Source organism: Synchiropus splendidus, chromosome 9 (genome assembly GCF_027744825.2).
Source record: "Synchiropus splendidus isolate RoL2022-P1 chromosome 9, RoL_Sspl_1.0, whole genome shotgun sequence".
NCBI classification, from domain to species: domain Eukaryota; kingdom Metazoa; phylum Chordata; class Actinopteri; order Syngnathiformes; family Callionymidae; genus Synchiropus; species Synchiropus splendidus.
Genome location: NC_071342.1, coordinates 5360668 through 5382144, shown reverse-complemented (window position 1 = coordinate 5382144; position 21477 = coordinate 5360668). Strand labels below are relative to the sequence as shown.

Sequence of the window (21477 nt, the reverse complement as noted above, 5' to 3'; positions counted from 1 at the left end):
ATCCCGGGCCGTGTATGCTTTGTCTATTTCTGGGAAGTTCAGACAAGTGACTCATTCCAATAATAGTGTGGGCTCACATCTTGGAACTGTGCGGTCTGCTCTAAACTCAAACCGGTCCTCAAAGGGCCGCAGTGGGTGCAGTTTTTCATTCCAACCAGTATCACCTTTTCACCAATCAGTTGTGCGTGAGTCAGGTGAGGCATGTGTCGGCCACACCTGATTGGTTAACCTGTGTGTGTGCGTGACGGGTCGGAACAAATACCTGCACCCACTGCAGCCCCTAAATGATCTCAGAAAATGAGCAGTTCTCCGGTCTAGGTAAAGCATTGGGAAAACAATGACACTTTTCATGCAGGAAACTGACAACACCTTCTAACACACGGTAGTCCTCATGTTCAGCATCGAAAAGCAGCAATTCCAAGTCAGCAGAGAAGCAAATGCTTATATTTGTATAACAAAATGTGCCCTGATTTTAGTCTCCAGTTGAACGTCTGTGAGTAAAACCCACAATAATCTTTCTGTCTGGTTCATCTCCCACTGTGCGGCTTCCATCCTTTTTCTCTACTGCCTCGAAATGTCATGCTACAGTGTCCAGGACTTGAGCTCTAGTCAGTCATTTTCTGGCAGATCCACCACATATATGCAAGCATGCATGTCGCAGCAAGAGAAGCCACTAATCTCCAAACCAATTAGAAATGTGAGCTGTGGATTTGAGCCAGTCAAATATCCAACACTGGTTTGATGAGCCAGATTTACTCGGCCCAAATCTCTCCAAAGCTTCTCCATGCCCGAATGGACTCTCTTTCCATGAACTCCCCCCCTCAAACACCATCCTCCCTGGATGTTTCTATTGAAAACTAGTGATGCTCCTTTTTTTCTCAGCCACCAGAGGGCACTTCTGGACTATATTGAACTCGTGTCATTTTTAAAATGAGAGCTCCACTTATTGAGCTCTGAAAACAAACAGTGTTTCACGAAACATCATCATCACGAAACTTTTGCTATGTACATGAACTTTATAGAAATTGTTGTTTGAAGTTTAAGATTGTAGCACCTCTGAAAATGAGGATACTGTTTTATGAAGCATCATATGACCATCACAGTTAACAACAGAAATGTTTAATATTTAATAAATACTAAATTGAGGAAGCTTCATGAAACACAGTAGGTGGCACTATTAAAATGATGTGAAGTTTCAATTAATGACGTTGAAGGCAGTCTTAGATAGGCGAGCAGTCAGAGCCATCTAGTCGCCTCTGAAAATGAGGACACTGTTTCATGAAACACCCACTTCAATTATTTGCATATCTGCAACACTTAGAAAATGCTTACTCTAATTTAAATTATAAATTGAATATTACTCTGTTTAAATGGTGTCGATGGCTCAACAGCTTGGAAGTGAAACCACAATGAAAAATTGCTGATAACTGTACAGAATACTCTGTCTTTGAAGATGCTATTGCTCACCTGTCTGCGGCTCCACCGAGAAGTACGGCTGTCCTTGCAGTATGCTATACACTAGCCTAGCGCTGTTGCCGTAGGTGGGGTCGTCAGCATCTGTCGCTGTCACCTGCATCACTGACGTACCTGCAAGACAGACACACAGAAAAGTCAGCGGGGACTTGGGAAAACCAGCTTGTGAAGAAACTGAGTAGATCCACCTGTCTGCACCAGCTGGAGAAGAAAAGGGAAATAAAAAAAGTCTGTCCTCACTGCGAAAGATTGGTCAACAGTGACGCTTCATGTTCGTCTAGCGGCACTTTCCATCATAGAGCGACTTCACCACATCCAAAACCAGCTCCTCCGAAAGCTGATAACTCCATTTTCCCGCCTTCCTGCTCATTTCTCCACACCCTCTTCCAGCCTGCCTGCACTCTCCTCCTCACCTCCCGTCATCCCTGTTCATATGCAGTTCCACTATATTAAATATTTAGCACCAGCTATCCAAGAGATGCATCAGCCTCCAGGCACTTTCTCTCTCACAGTGAGACTTTAATACTTTCATCTGACAACATTAATTTGCGCTGAACAAATCTCCTCTGACTGAGCGACACGGTTAAACTCAGCAAATGAATTAAATCTGCGGAGCTGTGAAAGACAATCTACTTAACTTTAAACATTTCTATTCCATATCTCTGCCTCCAATGTGACATAACTCATTAAAAGAGCTCACCCATGAACTGAAAACACTTTTTCATCTCTGATGAAAAATACAAAATAAACCCAAATCCCCAGTCAGAGGCTCTCATTATACTTGATATGAGACAAAATCACCTACATCACAGAGGGACTCTGGACGGATTAACCAAGTAGAAAAATAAACACAGTAAAAAAAAAAGAAAGAAAAGGTAAGTTTTTTTTTTTTTTTATCTGCTATTGAGGATTAAACTAGGATTATTGTAAACAAATAGATATGTCAGGTGGGATGATGGAGGGACCAGAAGTACGAGAGTGTCAGTGAAATGTTTTCATGTTAAAGTGTAGCGTTAATCTGTCACGTGATGAAGTCATGCCATTCGCTTTACTGGCCTCACACAGTATTACACCAGCATTTAGAGCACCATTCACACACAATGGGCCCTTAATATGCAAAGTGGTTTGTTGCTGAAGAGTTGCGTTGTGTTTGTGTAGATACAACTTTATTGTTGTGTTCAATAAGTTGTCTAAAAGTAGTTAATATTTCATTGTTTTCACAAGTGGATTTGCTGTGGGTGTTTTAAATCTTGCCTTATTATTTTTTAATGAGCAATTTGTTTCCATTTTAGGTTAAGTCAGTATTCATTTTGTTGTTTTGTTGATTTACATTGCAGTTGTTGCTGCTAATTTGTGGTTCTTTGCATTGTTCATGCCCCATAACTGAATGATCTTTAGGACTGAGGGCTAATGAAGCTTCATGAGGGCCATGAGGGCAATCTTTGCTCTGCAACATTTAACTTGAAACAACAATTTCAATGAGACTTTTAATGCCAAGTGCACCACCTACTTAACTCTGAGGGCATTGCTTCATGAAGCTTCATCTACCTGTAACTGATCTTCATTCATTTCCTATGCTGTTTGGTGGTGATGGGCTAATGAAGCTTCATGAAGCAGTGCCCAGATTTTCACTGCTTGCTAAGGGCTTGGCTAAGTTAGGTTCCAAAATGTTCAGAGCCAAATATGATTGATAGCGCCATCATCGCTGAGGGCACTGCTTCATGAAGCTTCATTTGCTGCTCTAATTTATTAGGGTAATCTGTATTTCATTAAAATAGTTACAATAGAGCAGAGAGTGCCACCTAGTGGGTTCAGTAAAAGAGACTTCATAAAGCTTTTTTTCTTGGTGAGTTTCATGATTCATTGCATGAGGAGCAATGCGCCTTCTCATTGTCTTTTGTGATTTTCTTTTAAATGCAGCGATTTGTCTGAAATATTTAGTAGCTGTGTTTGCTGTTGTCTTTATCTGTTCACTAATATGCTTCAGTAAACTGTGCCACGGGGATGGTACATGAGTTGTAGCGCTATTTTAGGATCAGCTCCGCTTGACTGTATAATCTATTGCTGTAATAACTGAAGTCTTCTAGCTTCAGAAGAGAATCTCTTTCCTCTGAAAACAATTAATCCAAAACAGTGGCATTCTGGAAAGATCCCAGCTTTTGCGTTCCACCCGACTGCTCCTGTGCACTCAGCCACCCCAACTGTTTGGGTTTGTGTCAATTACCTCCTTTTTCGTCAGACTGTGTTGATATGGATCCATTACCATAATTCCATAAAAGCTTTGATGTAAAAGTGTTAAAAAAAAGCAGGAATAAGTAGCAGGTGGTGCAAGCATGCGAGCGGAAGCCCCACCGGAGCGTATTTCTCCACTCAGCTGAAAATGTGATAAAACGACACAGGCCTTGGATTTGAGGCTATGATTGTTGGTCGGCTTCCACATAGGTGGCTCGGGGTCCAGTGGAAATCCAGCTTCTCTGTTTTGGCAGCTGGATTACATTGGCGAAGAGCGCGGCGCTGGGCGCTATGAAATAATTACACAACCACCTTTCAGTCAACTTCTTGTTGTGAACACGGGAACAGCCAAAACAACTCTATGTCATTGTAATCTTCAAACATCCATGTGGCAGCCGGCGAATGAAGGACCAAGGAGGATAATTTGTAAAAGAGAGACTTCTCTGTCTTCTAAATCCAGCATCCAGGAGGAGAATCTGGACGGTTAGGCAAATTACAGCTTTTTATTTCTGTTCCACTTCTGTGGTTGAGACTGATGGCAGCCACTCCCTGCCTGGCTGCTGTGTTCTTGTTTCAACTGAAGAAAAAACATGTATTTTTTCAGTGATTCTGGCTAGATCAGGTCAGCTTAAAAAGAAGTCACACGTCAAAAGAAGTCGAGCTATTCTTGAAATCCTGTTTCCACGATGACAATGAAAAAGGACTTGTGTGATGACTTGGCAAACCCCAGCCATCGCGCTTCTTCCGTTTAGATTTCAGTCAACATCAATTATGCATGAAAACAACAGCCTCCACTGGTGGCTTCTTTAACAAACATCACTCAAAAGTAAAAGGAGAAACTTGTGAACTGTGTCATGTCAGCTTGTTATAGAGCCAGATAACAGGCTGCTCAGCAGACAGATTCATGAACCTTATTAACCAATTTGAGAAAGGATAAATATGACTTCAATGACAAGAGTTAGTCTACTTATTGTATTCGAAGATTCTAGATATACAATACATAGAATATATTACATTATTATTCCGTCTATACAACTCAACGACAACTGAAGACAATTGAAAGACTTTCATAGCTCACAGTGGTCCAAGGGACTGATCACGGAGTTTGTGTTTTTGCTCACAGAAAAAAATTGGTCTCCCTGACCACATTTGGGCAGGAACCGATCCTTTGCACAGGCATAGAAGGACAGAAACTTGTTCTCCAGATCATCATTGTCAAGGTAGTGAGTAGTTTTTTGCATATATTGACTAGGTTGCTACAACTAATCGACATAGTCAACGATACTCGACTATTAAATTAGTCATCGACAGCTTAATGTGTTCACACGCCATGACATCATCACCCTCTTTCGTGTACATGTGTTAGGAGCACATTACCAGAAATGACTGATGCTCCAGGGCCAGTCGTTCATACTAGTCTGTATCAAAATAGTAGCAAGTTGCAGCCTTACGAACTACTCAGCCCTGCGCAAAACCCAAAAACCCAAGTCCAAGACGCCTTATGATATCACGAGATGCCACAACATGATATCACGATTTGCCAGACAAGCGCCACCAACTACTCACCAACATTTGACATCTCAGGCACTCGAGCATAGTACGGTCCGTGCAGGAATTCCGGCGGATTATCGTTGATGTCCTGAACTTTAACGATAAACTCTGACGGCGGTTCGAGAGGCTTGTTTGTGTCCCTTGCAACAGCCTGAGCTGTGAGCGTGTACTGTGCCTGCTCCTCGCGGTCCAGGGTTTTTGTAGCGTGAATGTTGCCCGTCTTGTCGTCAATGACGAAGATGGTCCCTGCGCCTTCGCCAGACAGGATGTACTTGATGTTACCGTCACCGGAGTCCACATCTGAGTGAAGCTGGAGCAAAAAAGGAGGAATTAGTCAGAAAACCAAATGTTTCTTAGGCATATTCTTAGCCAACAGTACAAGTAGAGTCAAGCAGAGCTGATAATAGATCTGTTTTCTGAATATATTCAATTGGCTGGTCATTGCAATAATTCTTGTCAGGTCTCAGATGATTCATGGGTCAGAACAACTGCACAATTGCTGGTGAAATATTTGACCATATTTTTTCGACAAAGTAAATGGCAAATCCTATCAGTAGGGGGCGTTAATCATCACAACATCACATTGATGTTTGCAGCCAAAAAAGTGAATAAATCACTCAGACAGTCATTGAATTCAAGCGATGACTCGTCGGAGACCTCCTCCTGCTGATATACGGCCTCCTGTAAACAGCGTTGGCTGAGTGATGTTTCTGCAGTGAAAGAGGGCCACCAATCATCCTCACCCTTGAACGCAACACCCTCCTCCTCTCTGGCTGTCTTGCTCGCTTTGATGAATGGGGTTGAACACATTTAAATCCTATTGGAGCTCGTTATTTCCCGTCACCTTGAACGCCTCTCTGCCACCACAGTTGCCAGCGGCCGACGCAGCTATTCATTAAGTCTCAGACGCTTGTTTAGCTACTGGGCTGTTCTTCAACATCCAATAAAAGGCTTTATATTCGGCACTCACCCTTCCCACCAGGACGGGGTCAGGTCCGGTGTATTCCTCAATGACGAAGAACTGATTCCAGACCCAGCCGCGTTTGGACCTGTGGAGCACCTGACCTTCTTTTCCCGCCCGCTGTCTGTGTCTGTGCAGCGATGCGTGACCTAGCAAGCCACAAAAGACAGCATTTCTACTTGAATACTTGAGCGATAAGTCAGGAGGAGGCTCTTTGGTGCTTCAAGACATTGTTCGTGGGTGAAAGAGGCAGCAGACTTTGATCACAGATAACTGTGTAATAAATCAGTTTAAGTGTCACTCACCTGGATGTCTGTGTCTGTGGGACCTCTGATCCAGGGAAGCGTTTCCTCTGCGGGTTCCGAGTGCACCGCTGCAGAGAGCAGAGACGCCCACTAGCACCAGGACGGCTCTGAGCAGCCCGAGGCTCTGTCGTTTGGTTATCAGCATCGTCATCTTGCCCGTGACCGGAGGTACCGTGCACTTGGCCTCGCCTCCTCCCCCTTTATGCTCTGGTTCCTCTCAGTGGAGCGCCGCAGCCACTGAGGTGATTTTTCTTCTTGCTGCTCACGGAATGTTGATGAACCCTGTAGTTCAGGAGCTGAGGCGTCTGCCGCTGATGTTAACAGTCATCCCCAATTTTCAACCGGTTGCTTGTGGCTGTCGGCCTGCCTCTGTTCGATCACTCCTGATTCACCAGCCTAGAAACAATCAAAGACAAAAGAAATGGACAGTCACACACTGATATCGACTGCGAGTCGTCTTTATTCTGTTACAGTGGCAGATTAAAGTTGAGCTTGCACTTCACAGACGCTTGTTTCATTAGTCCATCAATGCTGCCTGTCCACTCATTAGCTTCAATTCTATTAGACAGAGATGGATTCAGTCAGCTCATGTTTGGCATCACTTTACAGCTCCCGTCGAAAATCAGAAACAAGGCCATCGTCACCGCTGCCGAGTCAAGAATCCACCTCAAGTGGCCGTCGCCGTTTCAGCACATTGATTGGCGGCTGATGATTCAAGCGTCTTAGATATTGAGCCGATCAGCAGCTTTGAGAAAATGTGATCCACACTGAAGTCAAACGTGTCCATCAGCGGCTCTGACTCGCCGTGAAAGTGCTAAATCATTAGCCACAAGTGGAGGTGAATGTAAATGAGCGTAGAGGAAGGGGTGGACCGTTCAGAGGAGTTGTGGCACATCTGCGGGGGACGGCTCTTCAAGAGAAGAAGAGGGGATTCAAGAGATGCTTGTTCTGGCAGTGAATGGACAAGTGAAATCACTCGCTGCAGACAAGAACTGTTGATATCGTGCTTCATCATTTGGTGTCAACAAGTCCAATCATTTCCATAACATCCTTGTTGTTTTGTTCAACATCCATTGTCAGATCTGTGGCCTTGAAATAACACAATTAAGACAGCACAATTCTCTTTTTGTTGGTATGAAGTACCACTAGTTACCAACAAGCAGAAGGTCACTCGTTGGGAAGATGTGCTTATTCAATGCTCAAATATCAATTCCTGTTATAATAACAAAGATTATGTTGCTTAAATCACGACACAATAACAGGGAGTGTGACAAATACTGGGCGAAAAGGCAGAAAAAAACAAGGCTGCGCTACTTTAGCATAGCAGGCAGAACATGACAAACAGACTTGCCACCAGAAAACGCAGAGCTGTCTAATACTCTGTAGCAACTTGTCTCCTTCTCATGTTTATCAAAAAAGTTGTCAGATGACAATGTTAGCAGGGAGTTGTCTAGGTCAAAGCTTTAGATGAATATATCATAAAATGAAAAAAAAAAACGGGGTTCCCAGGCCATTTCTATCAGCCAAGGAGGACAACGCAACAACAAAAAAGAAGTTACCAATGCAGGCTACATAGCTAGCAAGCCATCGGTTACAATTGCTGACAGTGTCCAATCCAAGTGAAATTTGTATTGGTTTGACACACAAAATGATAGTGTTCTGACAGCCGCCGGTCCATTTTAGCCTGCTATTCTTTAGGTAACTCTTGAGGTTAGAACTCAACCCATCAGGCTTCAGATTAAGTAGCAAAATGGGAGAAGTGCATTGTACTGTAAGGGCTGAAGATATGTGATCTTTAGAATTGGTTCTCTGATCAAGACAGTTGCCAGTCACTCTAGTCAGTAGCACAGGTTTTTAAAGCAAAAAATAGGACGTTACAGAGAGACATTGTGGGGAAAAGCTGTTACAGCATTGCATCCATCGCTCCTCACCGAAGTCGGTTCCCCTCTCATCCTCCGAGGCTTCGCCTGTCTTGTTTCACCACAGGTCCTTGTGCACATACGTTAAATCACCCTTTTGTTGAATACCTCAAACACCTCGGGGCATTTTTGGCCAAACAGCCGGGCAGAGAGACATGACAGTTTGGCTCTTCATGCAGATTAATTAACCTGCAGTCTCTACATTGATGTGTGTGTGCTGGTGTGTGTGCACCACTTATCTGAACAAGCCTCACAGCGCTTTTCCTTTTTAAAGCAGTAATAGCTGGTTAACGAATTCTTTTGGGACTGAACTGAAAATCCCTGGAAAACGAGTGTTTCAAGTGAAAACATGACAGACGGTAACCCTGGAGACGTCAAATTGGACCCAGCAACACTAATATTCTATTAACAGGTAACAGCTATTTCCCAGTGAAACTCTGAAATTGTAGAAAGCTTGAGAGATCAATAAGACAAAAGAAACCAGACCAAGAACGCTGTGATCTATTGTCGATAAAAGTAGTGTTGCTTTCGTCAACGAAAGACTGCGTTGTCAATGAACCTTTATCACCGCAAGACAAGATGCGACATAAATGTAGGTCATGTGACAAAACGAGGTTTCCAAATAAAAGCCATGCTACACCATGTTTTGTTTTGCGGGGGCAGAGTTCGGAGCAGAGATGCCCAAACCTCTCGGTCAGGGCACAGTTCCTCCAGCTGCTCCCTAGGGATCCTGAGACGTAGTCCCTCTAGAGGGGTAACATCATCAAAATGCAATTCTTGAAAATGTATGTTTCAGGTGGCAAAAAAATGTGATTATTTTATCCTCATTCGTTATCAAAAACAAGTCAGTAGGCGATGGTTAGACAAAATATGTACCCCAAGTATGATTTGTATTTATTATATATATTCATTTATATGACTATAAAAGGAGACACACATTCAATTTGCACACACTAGGGCTCAACTAAAATTGCTATGGATACCCAGGACTAAGATGTTGAGACAGTTAGTCGACTAAAACTGGACTGGACTGAGAGGTATATGGACATGAATGAAACTATTACAAAATACAATGAGAGCTGGAAGCAAAGACTAGACAAAAGCTAAAATTAAAGCAGGCTGGAACAACTACCCCTGATATTAGAACAATAAACCAGTCCTTTATTAAAAAGAAATATAGATTCATAGGTACATTCATTCGAAATTCAAAAGTCAGAAATGGAACCTCCATATTGAAAAGCTTTATGCGTCGTCCAAGCAATGCTTTCTTTCAAGTCTTTGAATCTGTCCCCACTATTGAGCGTTGGCTCTAAATCCTCCGCTCATGCGACCAAATAAAACAATCTTTGGACGTTCAGAATACAGGCCTATTCATCAAAATGAGTATTTACGCTTGCATTTGTAGCCAAATAACTACCAGATGATGACTCAATCATCTTATGTGCACATTTCTATTCACTGGTAACGGTTCGCCAACAGGATATAAATGGGCCTGTAAAAAAAAAAAAGTGAGTCACGGCTACATAAATGACTCCACACATGTGCTCAGTTAAGGGGCCTCATGGAGGTGCCTCGTATAGTGGAAGTGTGCGTTTAGCTGGTCGCTAAAGTTAGCCAATGAGTCACGGGCGTCTCCTCCAACACTTGACTCATGGATTCGCAGTATCACTACGGCCCTGTGCGACTGGTGAACACACACACACACACACACACACACACACACACACACACACACACACACACACACACACACACACAGAATATTCTAATGTGACTCGCAGCAGACAGAGGAAGTGGTCTGGCTAAAAGACGTGCTCCCCTCCAGGGAGCCATTAACGCCGACCGCCTCTCTGTTGTGTCAGTGCCATACAAAGGACAATAGCGCTGAAATCATTTGAGAAGTATTGTCATTCTCAATGACGCAGGACTCCATCCATGGTTCAGGAGACTCGTAGACTTGCGGGCCTTCCTTGGACTCTGACCAACCCATGTGGAGACATGCAGATCGTGAGAGGCGACGTGGTGATGCACACATCTCCTCTCCTTAATTAAGGATGTGTCATCACCAGCGGTCAACAAGCACGAACGTCCACTGTCCTACTTCGTTCAGCTGTAAAGATTAGCACTCCAGTATCCTCATTTCTCCCCTTGCTGCTTCCCTACTTTGTCTCAACTCTATTAAAATGAGGAGCTGGGGATGATTTGCTGTCGCCCTAATCATGTTGAACAGAGAATCTGGGTCTCGCAGTGAAGGAGTTATTGAGAAATGAAAAGATGTGTTGGATACAAGCTACATTCCTTTTGTCACGGCCTCTTTACTGTCTGTCTCCAAGGACGTCTCCCGCTGCGCCCCCTCAGTCTAAGAGGCAATCACCGTGATTATCTCCAGAACAAGACCAGGAACATTTCGGTGACTTCCACTTTTCTTTACATTGTCTATGTTGTCTTCCTGGAGCTTTTCATTAAAGCTGCCCATCGTTTAGGCTTCCATTTATGTGGATGATCAAAGCCTGTGGTTTTATGTACTGACGGCGCAGTGGAGTTCTGAGAAGTTCCACATGTGATTTAATTCTCCAGATGTTGGCAAGGGAATTCATTTCAACAGTAAACATCCTCTCTTATTGAGCAGCCACATGCCGACATGTCGACCATGTTTTTGAAGGAACGTGTAGATGCGGCACATCAGTGAACACTGAGTTGAATACTGCTGCCTCCACCAAGGAGGTTTATTTGTCTTTCCATTTGCAAAAAATCATGAACTTGAAGGCTAAACCTGTGTTTTGGGGTTCACAACGCATGTGCAAAGAGCTCTGTCTTGTTTTTTTTTGGTTGACAGACAGGTTTTTGACGATGAAAATTCAACAGACCTTGAGAGTTTGTAACTGACAATAAAGAAGATTATTGCTTTAAATTCCATTGGAGAGGTTTCAGCCATCCATCCTCACTCACACACAATACTGACTGAAAAGGCAGCCTTCTGCATAGGTGCTTCAATGGATTGGCTCCTTCCATAGCGTTCCAGGCGGCGTGGGTCGTGCATTGTGCAGGGCAGCATGTGTAACAGGAGAGGGAGAAAAAAAACACTCCCGTATAGCTCCAAGCGGGGGTGTTGAGTAGCACCCAAGGGGTGTGGGAATGCACAAGATGAGCAGCACACCGGAGGTGCGGTAATGCTCAAGCGTGTGGAGCATAGTGGGGAGACGTGTTGAAACCACTCTCCTCACAGAAGGGGACTGGATGGAGGAGGCTCCTCCTTCAGCGTCACGAAAACGCACGGCAGTTTGATGGCGTTTAAATAGCAATTTGAGACATTATTCGATGTACAATATATGTAGCACCATCCCATGGCTTATCACAACCGCCGTCCTTTCTTTAGGTGTCGTGCGGCAAATGCGTCAATATGCAATGCTGCTGAAGGCTGCCTTTTTCATCAGCATGGAACACAGAAGGCAACTTTCATAACGTCCAAATATTACGGCACGGGAGTGAGGATGTGTTGCCTCAGCGTAGGTTACTTGGATTCCTGAAGGAGAGAAGCTTGAGGAAAATGTTCCCACGGCTGTGCTGTTGACCGCGACGGAACAAAGAAGCGATCACGTTCGTATTCACAAACGTTCAGGAAAAAGATGGAACGAGTCAGAGACATCTTTGACAGCAAGGCTGGAAACTGTTGGAGCTCGTCGCCTCGTGTCTTCGACGGAATAAAGAGGGAAAACATTGATTCATAAAATGTGAACAAAGCATCTCCCAGTGGTACCTAACTTCGTTGGGGTTCACTATGTTGTTTAAGGGCTGCAGAAGAGGATTTCTTGACACATGAAAATGGGATTTGAATATACTGACTCAATTAACAATGTCACTGGAGACCAACAATGAACTTTAAATGAATGTATTTGGATGAAGACCACTGTTGATCACTGTGTTGATAAGTTGCCTGGTGAAAGTCTGACCCATTTTATGTCATCTATGCATTTTATTTTATGAGAAATGACTGTCTAGTCTTTTTAGACTTGTTTTTCTGACATCCATTCTGTAACTGTAACGCCCTAATTTAATTTAAAACCCACATATTCTTATGTGGCACATTTGATTTTAGAAAATACCGTTTTTACTCAGTTATTTCTAATACATAGATATGTCTTGATTTTCCCAAAGAGGATATTATTTGACACAGAATAATTAGACAAAATATAAGCACTTTGAAATACTTCGGACACATGGAAGCAAATTCATGTACAATTACAAAACCATATTTTATTGTGTGATATTACAGAAACAAGTCTTGGGATTCAAACCCCAGCTCTTTATCCCAGCTCTCAGATTTTTTATCCTTCCAGCATCCTTTAACTAGTGGGTGTCTTCTTTGTGCATAATAACACGTCAAGTTTTCTTTTATTCACCTCCGACATAATTTGGTGCAAACATTATCCACAACAAAAAAGGCATAAGTTGTTCCCACCTTGTCAAAGAGGAACAACGAAAGCCATAATTCTTCTTAAGTTACGACTCGAAATTGCTGATGTTTTTTTCCAGCTTCTGACTTGAACCAATCTGAGGCAGTCATGCTCTCTGTCCATCGGCCTCTCAGGACCCTCAGCGTCCAGCTCTATTTCTCTCAGCTAAAACCAGAGCTGCTCTCAGAATAACATTGGGAAATACCTAAATGGTAAAGAAAAAAATCCTGTCTTTTTTTCCACTGAACTTCGTCTGTCTCTCCACAGTCGTGAGTAATATGTGATTCATTCATGTCTGCACGTGGTCATCTCCTTCTCCCCTCTGCATATGTGTGATAGTGTACGGTGCGTATAGATGACTCTGATGTGTTTTCTTCGCATGCTACCTATAGTGTATGTGCACCAACGACGGGTAATGTCTTCACAGTCACAAAATCAAACAGCAGTTTATTATTTTCTCTTCACCTCCTACAGTGCCTTTTCAATGCAGATTGCAGAAAAAGATGCATAGATCCACATAATCCTGTATATCCCAACCCCTTTAGTGCACAGCTGTGCAGTTTTGGTACAAGATGGATTTCCGCTCAGGTCTGGATGAAGACAATAGATGGTGACTTTTTTAGAGCAATTGGAGGGGGTGTATTTTGACTTAATCCATTGGTGTTTTGTTCATCAGCCCAACCATCTACTGTTGTGCAGCAGGCTGAGGCCCAGACCTCCCCTTCCCTCAAGCTTCTCTGAGGTAATACAGATGTATTCCCTTGTAGGCTGAGACATAATTTCTCCAGCGTATCCAAGTTCTGTACTAAAGCAAACGCCCAGTTGAACAGTTGGGACCATCAAAGGCAGAGATCCAATTGTGATTCCTGTTTCTGTGTCATCTCAGTTGGCAGGTGGAATCTTCCAGATGGCCATGTGCATCAACCTATATCAGCGGAGAGAAACCTACTTTTGGGAGTCAGTCTTCATGCATATTCCATAAGGATAGGGACATCCACCTGTAAATCAAGACCTTTGGCTTTAAGCTCAACTCTTTCTTCACCACAACAGACTCCCTTATGGAAATATGGAAAATGTCAAGCCACGAAATGAGTTTTCATTCCACTGGAAATGTCGTTCTATGGGCACAGGAACAAAAAAAAAAAAAAAACCTCAAGTACATAGCCAGCAAAGGGGTTACTCATTGACATAGATACCTGAATGATCAATCAGGTTACCACCACTAGGTCTGCAACTACCACCTGCTACCAAGTTTCTTTTTTTCTTTATCTTTTGGCATCTGTCACGGTTTGCCACAGTCATCTTACACATCCTTGCTTTACCACACCACTATTGTCTTCCCTTCTTGCTCTCCTGAAATTCCCACTGTCGAGTAAACAGGTCAACCTTTTCAAATCTGTGTAGCGGTTGGTAATTTATGGTGACCATGACACCATGTCAGAGCTAGCTATCCGTCCTCATTCCCATGGCCCAATATATTCACATTAGGAAAAGGACTTTAGTAGCCTATACTGATAAACAAATATTTTCCGTCCATGCATTCCCCAACCTCCATCTTTCATTTACGTGACGCGATGCCCATGGCGTCATGATATGCGGTGAAAGGCCGGACCTTTGCTTCAGTGGAAAAGCTAATGCATCAGCATGCACCACAGAAGGCTGCCTTTGGCATCAGTATGGGACACAAAAGTCTACTTTCCCAAGGTCAATGTAGTAGGATGGGTTGTCTCTTCAACCCATGGTAACGCCTATTTTCCTTCTGGAATTCTCAGTTCTCTCCCTGCAGAGGAAGAGTTAGCTTGAGTTGTAATGCAAGTTTCAAACTTGCCGAGCACACAAAGAACCAGATGCATAGTCACAGATTAAGTTAATAACTATCTGAACATCCATTAACGTTTATTACATAACCTCACTGCACCCTGCTTTTCTTACGAATTTGTCAAACAGATCCTGAATCATAAGTCAAATCTCTAAGTAGAACCTCTTTAAACAGAGCATTGAGGAAGAAGCTAAGTCTAAGCTATGATTATACAGTCATCAAAATTACTCTTCTCAATGATAGAGATGACTAAAACCTCTGAAAAATCCCTGTAGATGCTGTCTTTGGAAACGTGCCCCCCTCTCTTTCAAGAACTGGGCAAGCTCACACTCGCTTGGCCATTTCCCCCAAACCATTAGCTCACATCTCTCATCCGACCACTGGACATCTCCTCAAAGCCCAAACCTATTTCGACCAGATGTGCTATATTTTTCCATAGTCGCTCTGGATGAAGAAAAAAAGAGGTCATGTTCGGTTTATAATGAGATTTTCTGTGTCTGCAGAGATCCCCTCCTACTCTCCAAAAACAAATCCCCCAGTGACTCGCCACTAGATGCAAAGCCTCTTTTATTCACATTGGGTGCTTTCAAGTGACAGGAGAGAATTGACAAGGAGAAAGGTGGATGGAGTGAATATGCCTAAAGGGGAAAAAATACCACTGCATTGTTTTATGTGCAACTTTGTGGTGGATAACAACTTTGGTTTGGTCATTCAACATTTCACTGAAATTAATGACTGAAATCTCACTTTACAATACCTGTAACCAAACTCAGAGAAGTGTTGGGAGCAATTCTCCATGATGAAGATCTGCAGTGGAGTAACAGGACTTGCTTCTTTCTTCATGGACCAAAGAGACTGGCACCAACTGACTGGCTCAATGGCCGATCACTGACTGCGGTCCCATGCAAAGGATAGGCCAATGAAGCCGCTGGGTCCGAAGAATCAGTGAAACTATTTTAAAGTAATTAAACGCAAAATATCCCAGCCCTATTAATATTGCAGAAAACACAAAGTGAGTTTCAAATTTTTACCAGATAATACCAGATCAAATTGTCCAATAAAAAGCCACTAAAAGCATCTTGAAAGTCCTTGACATTGGTTATCAAATTTAACACATTCCGAGAAATGTGATATAAGAGCAGCAACATCAAAGAGATTGAAGGCATGTAAGTGTCTCTAAAAAAACCCCTCTAAGTGACAGAAAAATGTGGAGACGGACAAGACGCACGGTAGCCGAGTTCATTTCCCAGTGTCCCGTTACGGTAGTCGGCACTCTGTGGTCTGTTAAAAGCTTTAAAAACAGAGCCATGCTGAAAACAGACACCGGGCTCACACCACGAAACCTGAGGCTTAATTGCTTTTCAATTAGACGAACTAATAGGAGTGTGTTCAGAAGTCTACGTGCAGGTTGAGCCGATAACAGAAAAGAGGTTAGAAAGAAGCTTTCTCAGCATTTACCAAAATAGGTATTAATGAGACAAGCTGACTACGACGGTTAACTTGCTATTATTCGGGGAGGTAGGTGGTCTTTAGGAGTGAGTAGGTGAGTCATGGCTACTCAGTCATTACCATAATTCCCGTGTATAATTACTTCCCACAACTCTCCTCAAAGTCAAGCACACACACATTAAAAATAAATAATCTGAAGACCACACAGTCTGAATACAATAGATGACCACCTACAATGCAACGCCAGGTAGAGAGAGATGAAGAAGGTGGAGACTATGACGATTTTTGGAACTGTGTTACTCCCACTTTACCTACACGTAGCACTGACCCTGGTCACCCTCGTACCAACATTATTTCACACCTGAATTGGACATCATGCATGACCATTGTAATATAGGCTGCATTTAAACTTTGAAACAGTCATGATACACTTCACATCAATGACAGACATTAGCGGTCAGAGGCGACCATCACTCATCTCCCCTCGTCATGATTCTAAGATGAATTCACCTCTAATAGATCTGCAGCAGAGTCACATTACTCAGGACAAAAATCACCTGTGAGTCGTCTCAGTGAGGGAAAAAATAATAGGTCTTGTGTCACTGAGGTTTGATAGGATTTTGATGGAGGGAACAGTCCGTTACTTCGCTTGGAGCAGATGTGTTTCCTTCAGGGAGACACAAAAGCAACCGGAAGGAAACTGATGCGCTTGTGTGAGAGAGGCAGAGTCGCTTTCACGAGACATGAGTCTTGAGAAAAAGGGGTGCAAGAGGGTAAAGTAATCCCAAAAGGACACCTACTGATCCCTGTCTGTACATAAACATGGCCATATATGAAATAAAACATGAAGCTATAGCAAGGGGCCTGGATTTATGAAACCAGCATGGCATCAACAACGCAGGCTTAGATTTCGACATGAATGTCTTTACAGCCAAGTCGTGGTATGGCAACCGCAGACTGATCTGTAGGGTCGCCTTGGCTCATGTGAGTGATGGGTTCTTGAAGCTTCATGAAAGAGTGCCCTCCTTTTCAGAGCCACCACATAACTTCCAGCAGCAATTTCAATGAGAAAATCACTTTGTTTTAAAGGCAAAAACGCCACCTGTTGAACTGAGAAAAGGACGACACTGTTTCATGAAGCTTCAGCACAACACCAGCTCGGAGGAGGTGAGGGTGAAGATCGAAGAGACGACAAAAGCTGACCAAAGTTATGACATTTCACTTTCCATTAATTACGTATCCAGCCTTATTAAGAAAAGACAATCTGAGCATAAGAAACAAAACAAATCACATCTAATAGAAAATAATGAGGTCAATGAAACGCAGCTTCCAACATGGCTTGCCTTTGAGGCGCTTCGTCTTAATTTGCAATCAGTGAAAATGATAAAGACATCAAACTTTACACTTGATAAAACAAACAGACAATTAGCTTGCGCTCAGCTACTGGCGGCTAATTAAGAGTGTGTTGTTGTCGTCCTGAGTTCGTACCAGTCTGTTTGCAGTCAAATAGTGAGTCTGTAGCAGATGTTTTCCTTTGCTTGTTCTCCAGAGAGTCGCTTTCATTTGAATGTAGCTTGTTTGCAGCGTGTGGTAAACGACGCGCAGTCATGGAGACTCTTTGAGTCATATTTATTCCTTTGTTGTTCGCTTCTGTCACTCCATTGAGCCACAGTTGGAGGAAAGCAAAGGAGCGGAGGATGGTTTGGGAACTGTCATCTCGGTGACACATTGAGATTACAGATAATGTCCATGCAATTGTCAAAGTAAACAGGAAACATAGAGATACACAACACAAAGATAAATAAATACTTTAATTAAATAACTGATTCATCTCGTGAAGTGTAGTGATATTTTCAGCAAAAATATTGTTTATCTTCAAAAGAAATACTGTTATGAAATGTTCCCATGTTTTTATGTCTTCACATCCTGATTATTTTTAAACCTCTCTTCTCTTCAAATAGTATTTTAAATTTCCACATTATTTTTCCCACTGTGGGACCAAATTTCTGAGTACTTCTGCAATATGAATGTAAAGAAAATTAGTGGACAAAGCTTTTTCTTCCTCATTGTTTTATTCACATTATTTTACAGATTTATTTCTATTTTTCATTTTTTTCTGTGTTTAAATAACCGATTCATTTATACCCCCTTATTCAAACAATGTTCCTCCTCCAAATAAAACGTGACAATTGAGGTTATGATTTCTTCCGGATTTTCAATTTCCCTGGAATCTTTTCCCATTAAAAGCATTGATAATCGAACCCATCAGCTTCACAATGCGCCTCCGAATGAGCCGCAGAACGAATGATGAGATGTTGTAAAGCTTCTAACAAGACAATGCCACTAATTATTCTTCTGTCCATCGCCTTTTCTGCCGGAAAATGTCCCCTTCAGACACGTTTTTTTTTCCACTTCTGACCATTGCTTTCACACAGTTGCAGCTACAAACTCCATAATAATGAGGCTCTGTGGTAATTATGACCAGCTACTTCATTTTGATTGGAAAAAATTGTAGGGCCAAAACTGAAAAAACAACGTCAGAAGTTTTTTGTTCATTAGGTCACATTTGAACTGTTTCTGACATTCCACTATTTGTCCGCATTTCTGGGAACAGTCTGGTTTACATCAGTCATGGCTCTCATTTAATTTGAACGTAACATATTTAGAAAAGAGACATTAAAAATAATAATGACTGAACCACCAAGGGCATGAAAGCTGAATGACTGCAAGAGAAAGCAAAACTACAATGAATCACGACGCCTGTATGGACGTTTCCTTATTCTTACTGAGCACTTCCTTTCATTGACTTAAACATGCTTGATAAATGCCTTTCATTTGTGCTGCAGGCATTTGTTCTCAACCAGATTTCTTTCGTTTTGTTTTCATGTGTCAAAGTTTTGTTGAGTAACGACAACATGCTCCACCTTTTTGTAATTTTCATTTTACCCATGCAGGACGTAACATCAGAGTCTAGTCAACATAATAGTTGCTGGTTGCAGACCCTACACAAAAAATATCTATTGACAACAGACTTGAACCTTCTTGTCGAGTCTGGTGAGTCCATGAGTCAGAGCAACTTCCTCTTGTGTCACAAACATTTGGTGACATTCAACAACAGTTATTCGGGTTCCTCTGTTCCTCTGTACACCAATGTAAGCAACTATTAAATACTTGATATTATTCTTTCATTTGTCTTGTCGGGTTATCTACGTCAGTCCAAATAACCATTTGTGGGAAACTGGATCTTCACATTCTTGAAGGCCACATATTAGCACTCGCGATCATACATCAAATGTTGACAATCGCCTGTGACTCTCAGCCACTTGCCGACATTTTCCGCTGCATTTGTATTCATCCATAATACTTGAATTATTCTTGGGTGAACTCTCATTTGAAAGGATGAGATTGATTAAGGACAGCTGCGGGGGTCAGAGTTCACTCTCACGAGCCGCACAAATTCACGACAGTGTCCGTCCTTCTTATCTGAGTGAGACGTAAAAATCCAGATCCGTCTCACGGCAGATGTGCCAAAGCAAACAGGGGAAAAAAATGTCGTCTGGAACGAACACTTGAAGAAAAGTTGGAAGAATTTATGATATGGAAAAACAGACCCAACTTGAGACACTCCATCGTTCTCAATTCATTTCTGTGTGTGTGCGGTTTTGATCTATAGCCCCAAAGGGAGGGAGAGAAAGAGTGAGGTTGAGGGGGATGGAGGAGTGGGCAGGAAACAGTGCCGTCTGGAATTGATTTGAGGCTGAAGGAAAAATAAAATGCTCCAGATTCTTAAAGGCTCGGGGTGAAGGGGAAGATAACCACAAGGGAGGGAGAGAGACGGGGCGCGGGGGGAACAAACACCAGGCCTTCTGTGTCTATCCGTGGGGTCACTCCCTCAATGATCTTGAGAGTTTCCCGAAAGTTAAGCACCCTTGACAGAGTCAGTGGGCGAGCGGAAGCCGGCGGAGAAGTTAGCTGATTTCAAATTTCCATCTTCTCGTGTGACAAGGAACAGTTGTTGTGAAGGTTTCCAGTGAAGTCTAATAATGTCGTAGTAATTATTGTCAACTTTCCATGCACCAAATAATGACTTGCCTAACAGTCAGCAGTGGAAACACAAGCAGCGTCTGCTCGAACCAAACAACAAGTTGGTTCACCCGTTTAATCTCTGTGTTGGTGAAATCTATGTTACCCAATCAGCACATCGACCCACAAGTCACACATGAATGGACTTTCACAGCTCATGAGTCCAACAAAGCCAGAACTGAGCACCAGAGTGTCCGTTATGAAGTTGAACACCATTGTTGATCTCAGACGACTCGAACAAAAAAGGCTCATTGACTCGGTTCAAATGAAGGTGGTTGTACAAAATGAAGGCCCTGGTGGACCTGACTCTCTCAAAGTATTGACCAGGTTTAACATTTTTGATATGCAAGGCAGAACAGAAAATGCAATGGACCAGCTGACTCAGCAGTCAGGAATAGACTTGGTAAACATGTTGGTTGTCAACACGTCCATGTACAATCAGTAAAAATCCAGTAAATACAGACAAGATCAGTGGGGACACGCTACAGAGAGAGATTGGGATTTATCTAAAGTATATCTTGTGTGTTAAGTTGAACTGACGACTTATGCTTATTACTTTAGTTTATAGACTTTTTTCACCTTTCACTTGAGATATCCGCTGCACTTAGGGAAATTAAAGTCAGCGTTGAAGACTGGCATGGTGGATTTGTGTTGCACCTGGTTACTTCGGGAGTCTGAATCAGACTCGAGAGACCAGAAAGCAGCTTGTAAAAGACAATATTTTAACCAATTATTTCCTCTGTTTTTGTGTCTGCTGTGGAGTCACCTGTGTGATTGTGGTTGGAAGTTAACCACCTTGTGAAGTACGCCACCTCAATTTCCTGTCTTTAACTTTATGATCTGCTGCTGTGTAAACATGCACTCAGAATGAAGCGAACGCCTCTGCTGCTGCAGCTGTAAATGACGGCGCCATGCTGGACTGCTGAAATCACAATAAACTAATCAGCAGGTTGCTCCTCCGTCTTGTTAGCGGATCACTTTAAAGTGTTCACGGCGATCCGGCTCTCGTGTTGGCTCGCAGCAGCCGTCAGACAGCTGCCAGCCCGAGGAGAAGAAACAAAAACACATGCTGCTGCTCAGTCCAGCCAACAAACACCTGGAATTATGATCAAAAAGAAAAGCGATTGACGGAAATTGACAAAGAGACAGAGCAGGAATGCAGGAATATGAGGCAGAGTGCGACATATCAGAGGGAGGATGGAGCGTAGAAATCCTCTTTTTCTATTCTTCC

At 42.7% G+C, this 21477-nt stretch overlaps 1 protein-coding gene across 5 annotated transcripts in view; it reads right to left on the bottom strand.

Annotated features, from left to right (window-relative positions):
• Positions 1-21477, bottom strand: part of cdh11 (cadherin 11, type 2, OB-cadherin (osteoblast)) — a 104770-nt gene that overhangs the window by 25050 nt on the left and 58243 nt on the right. For all 5 annotated transcript variants that reach the window (XM_053874307.1, XM_053874305.1, XM_053874304.1 and 2 more), the window contains 4 exons: positions 6523-6918; positions 6227-6366; positions 5272-5566; positions 1468-1587 (listed from right to left, as the gene is read on the bottom strand). In XM_053874307.1, coding sequence (XP_053730282.1) covers positions 1468-1587; positions 5272-5566; positions 6227-6366; positions 6523-6673 — 706 coding nt within the window. In that variant the 5' untranslated portion in view covers positions 6674-6918. The remainder of the gene's footprint in view (positions 1-1467; positions 1588-5271; positions 5567-6226; positions 6367-6522; positions 6919-21477) is intronic.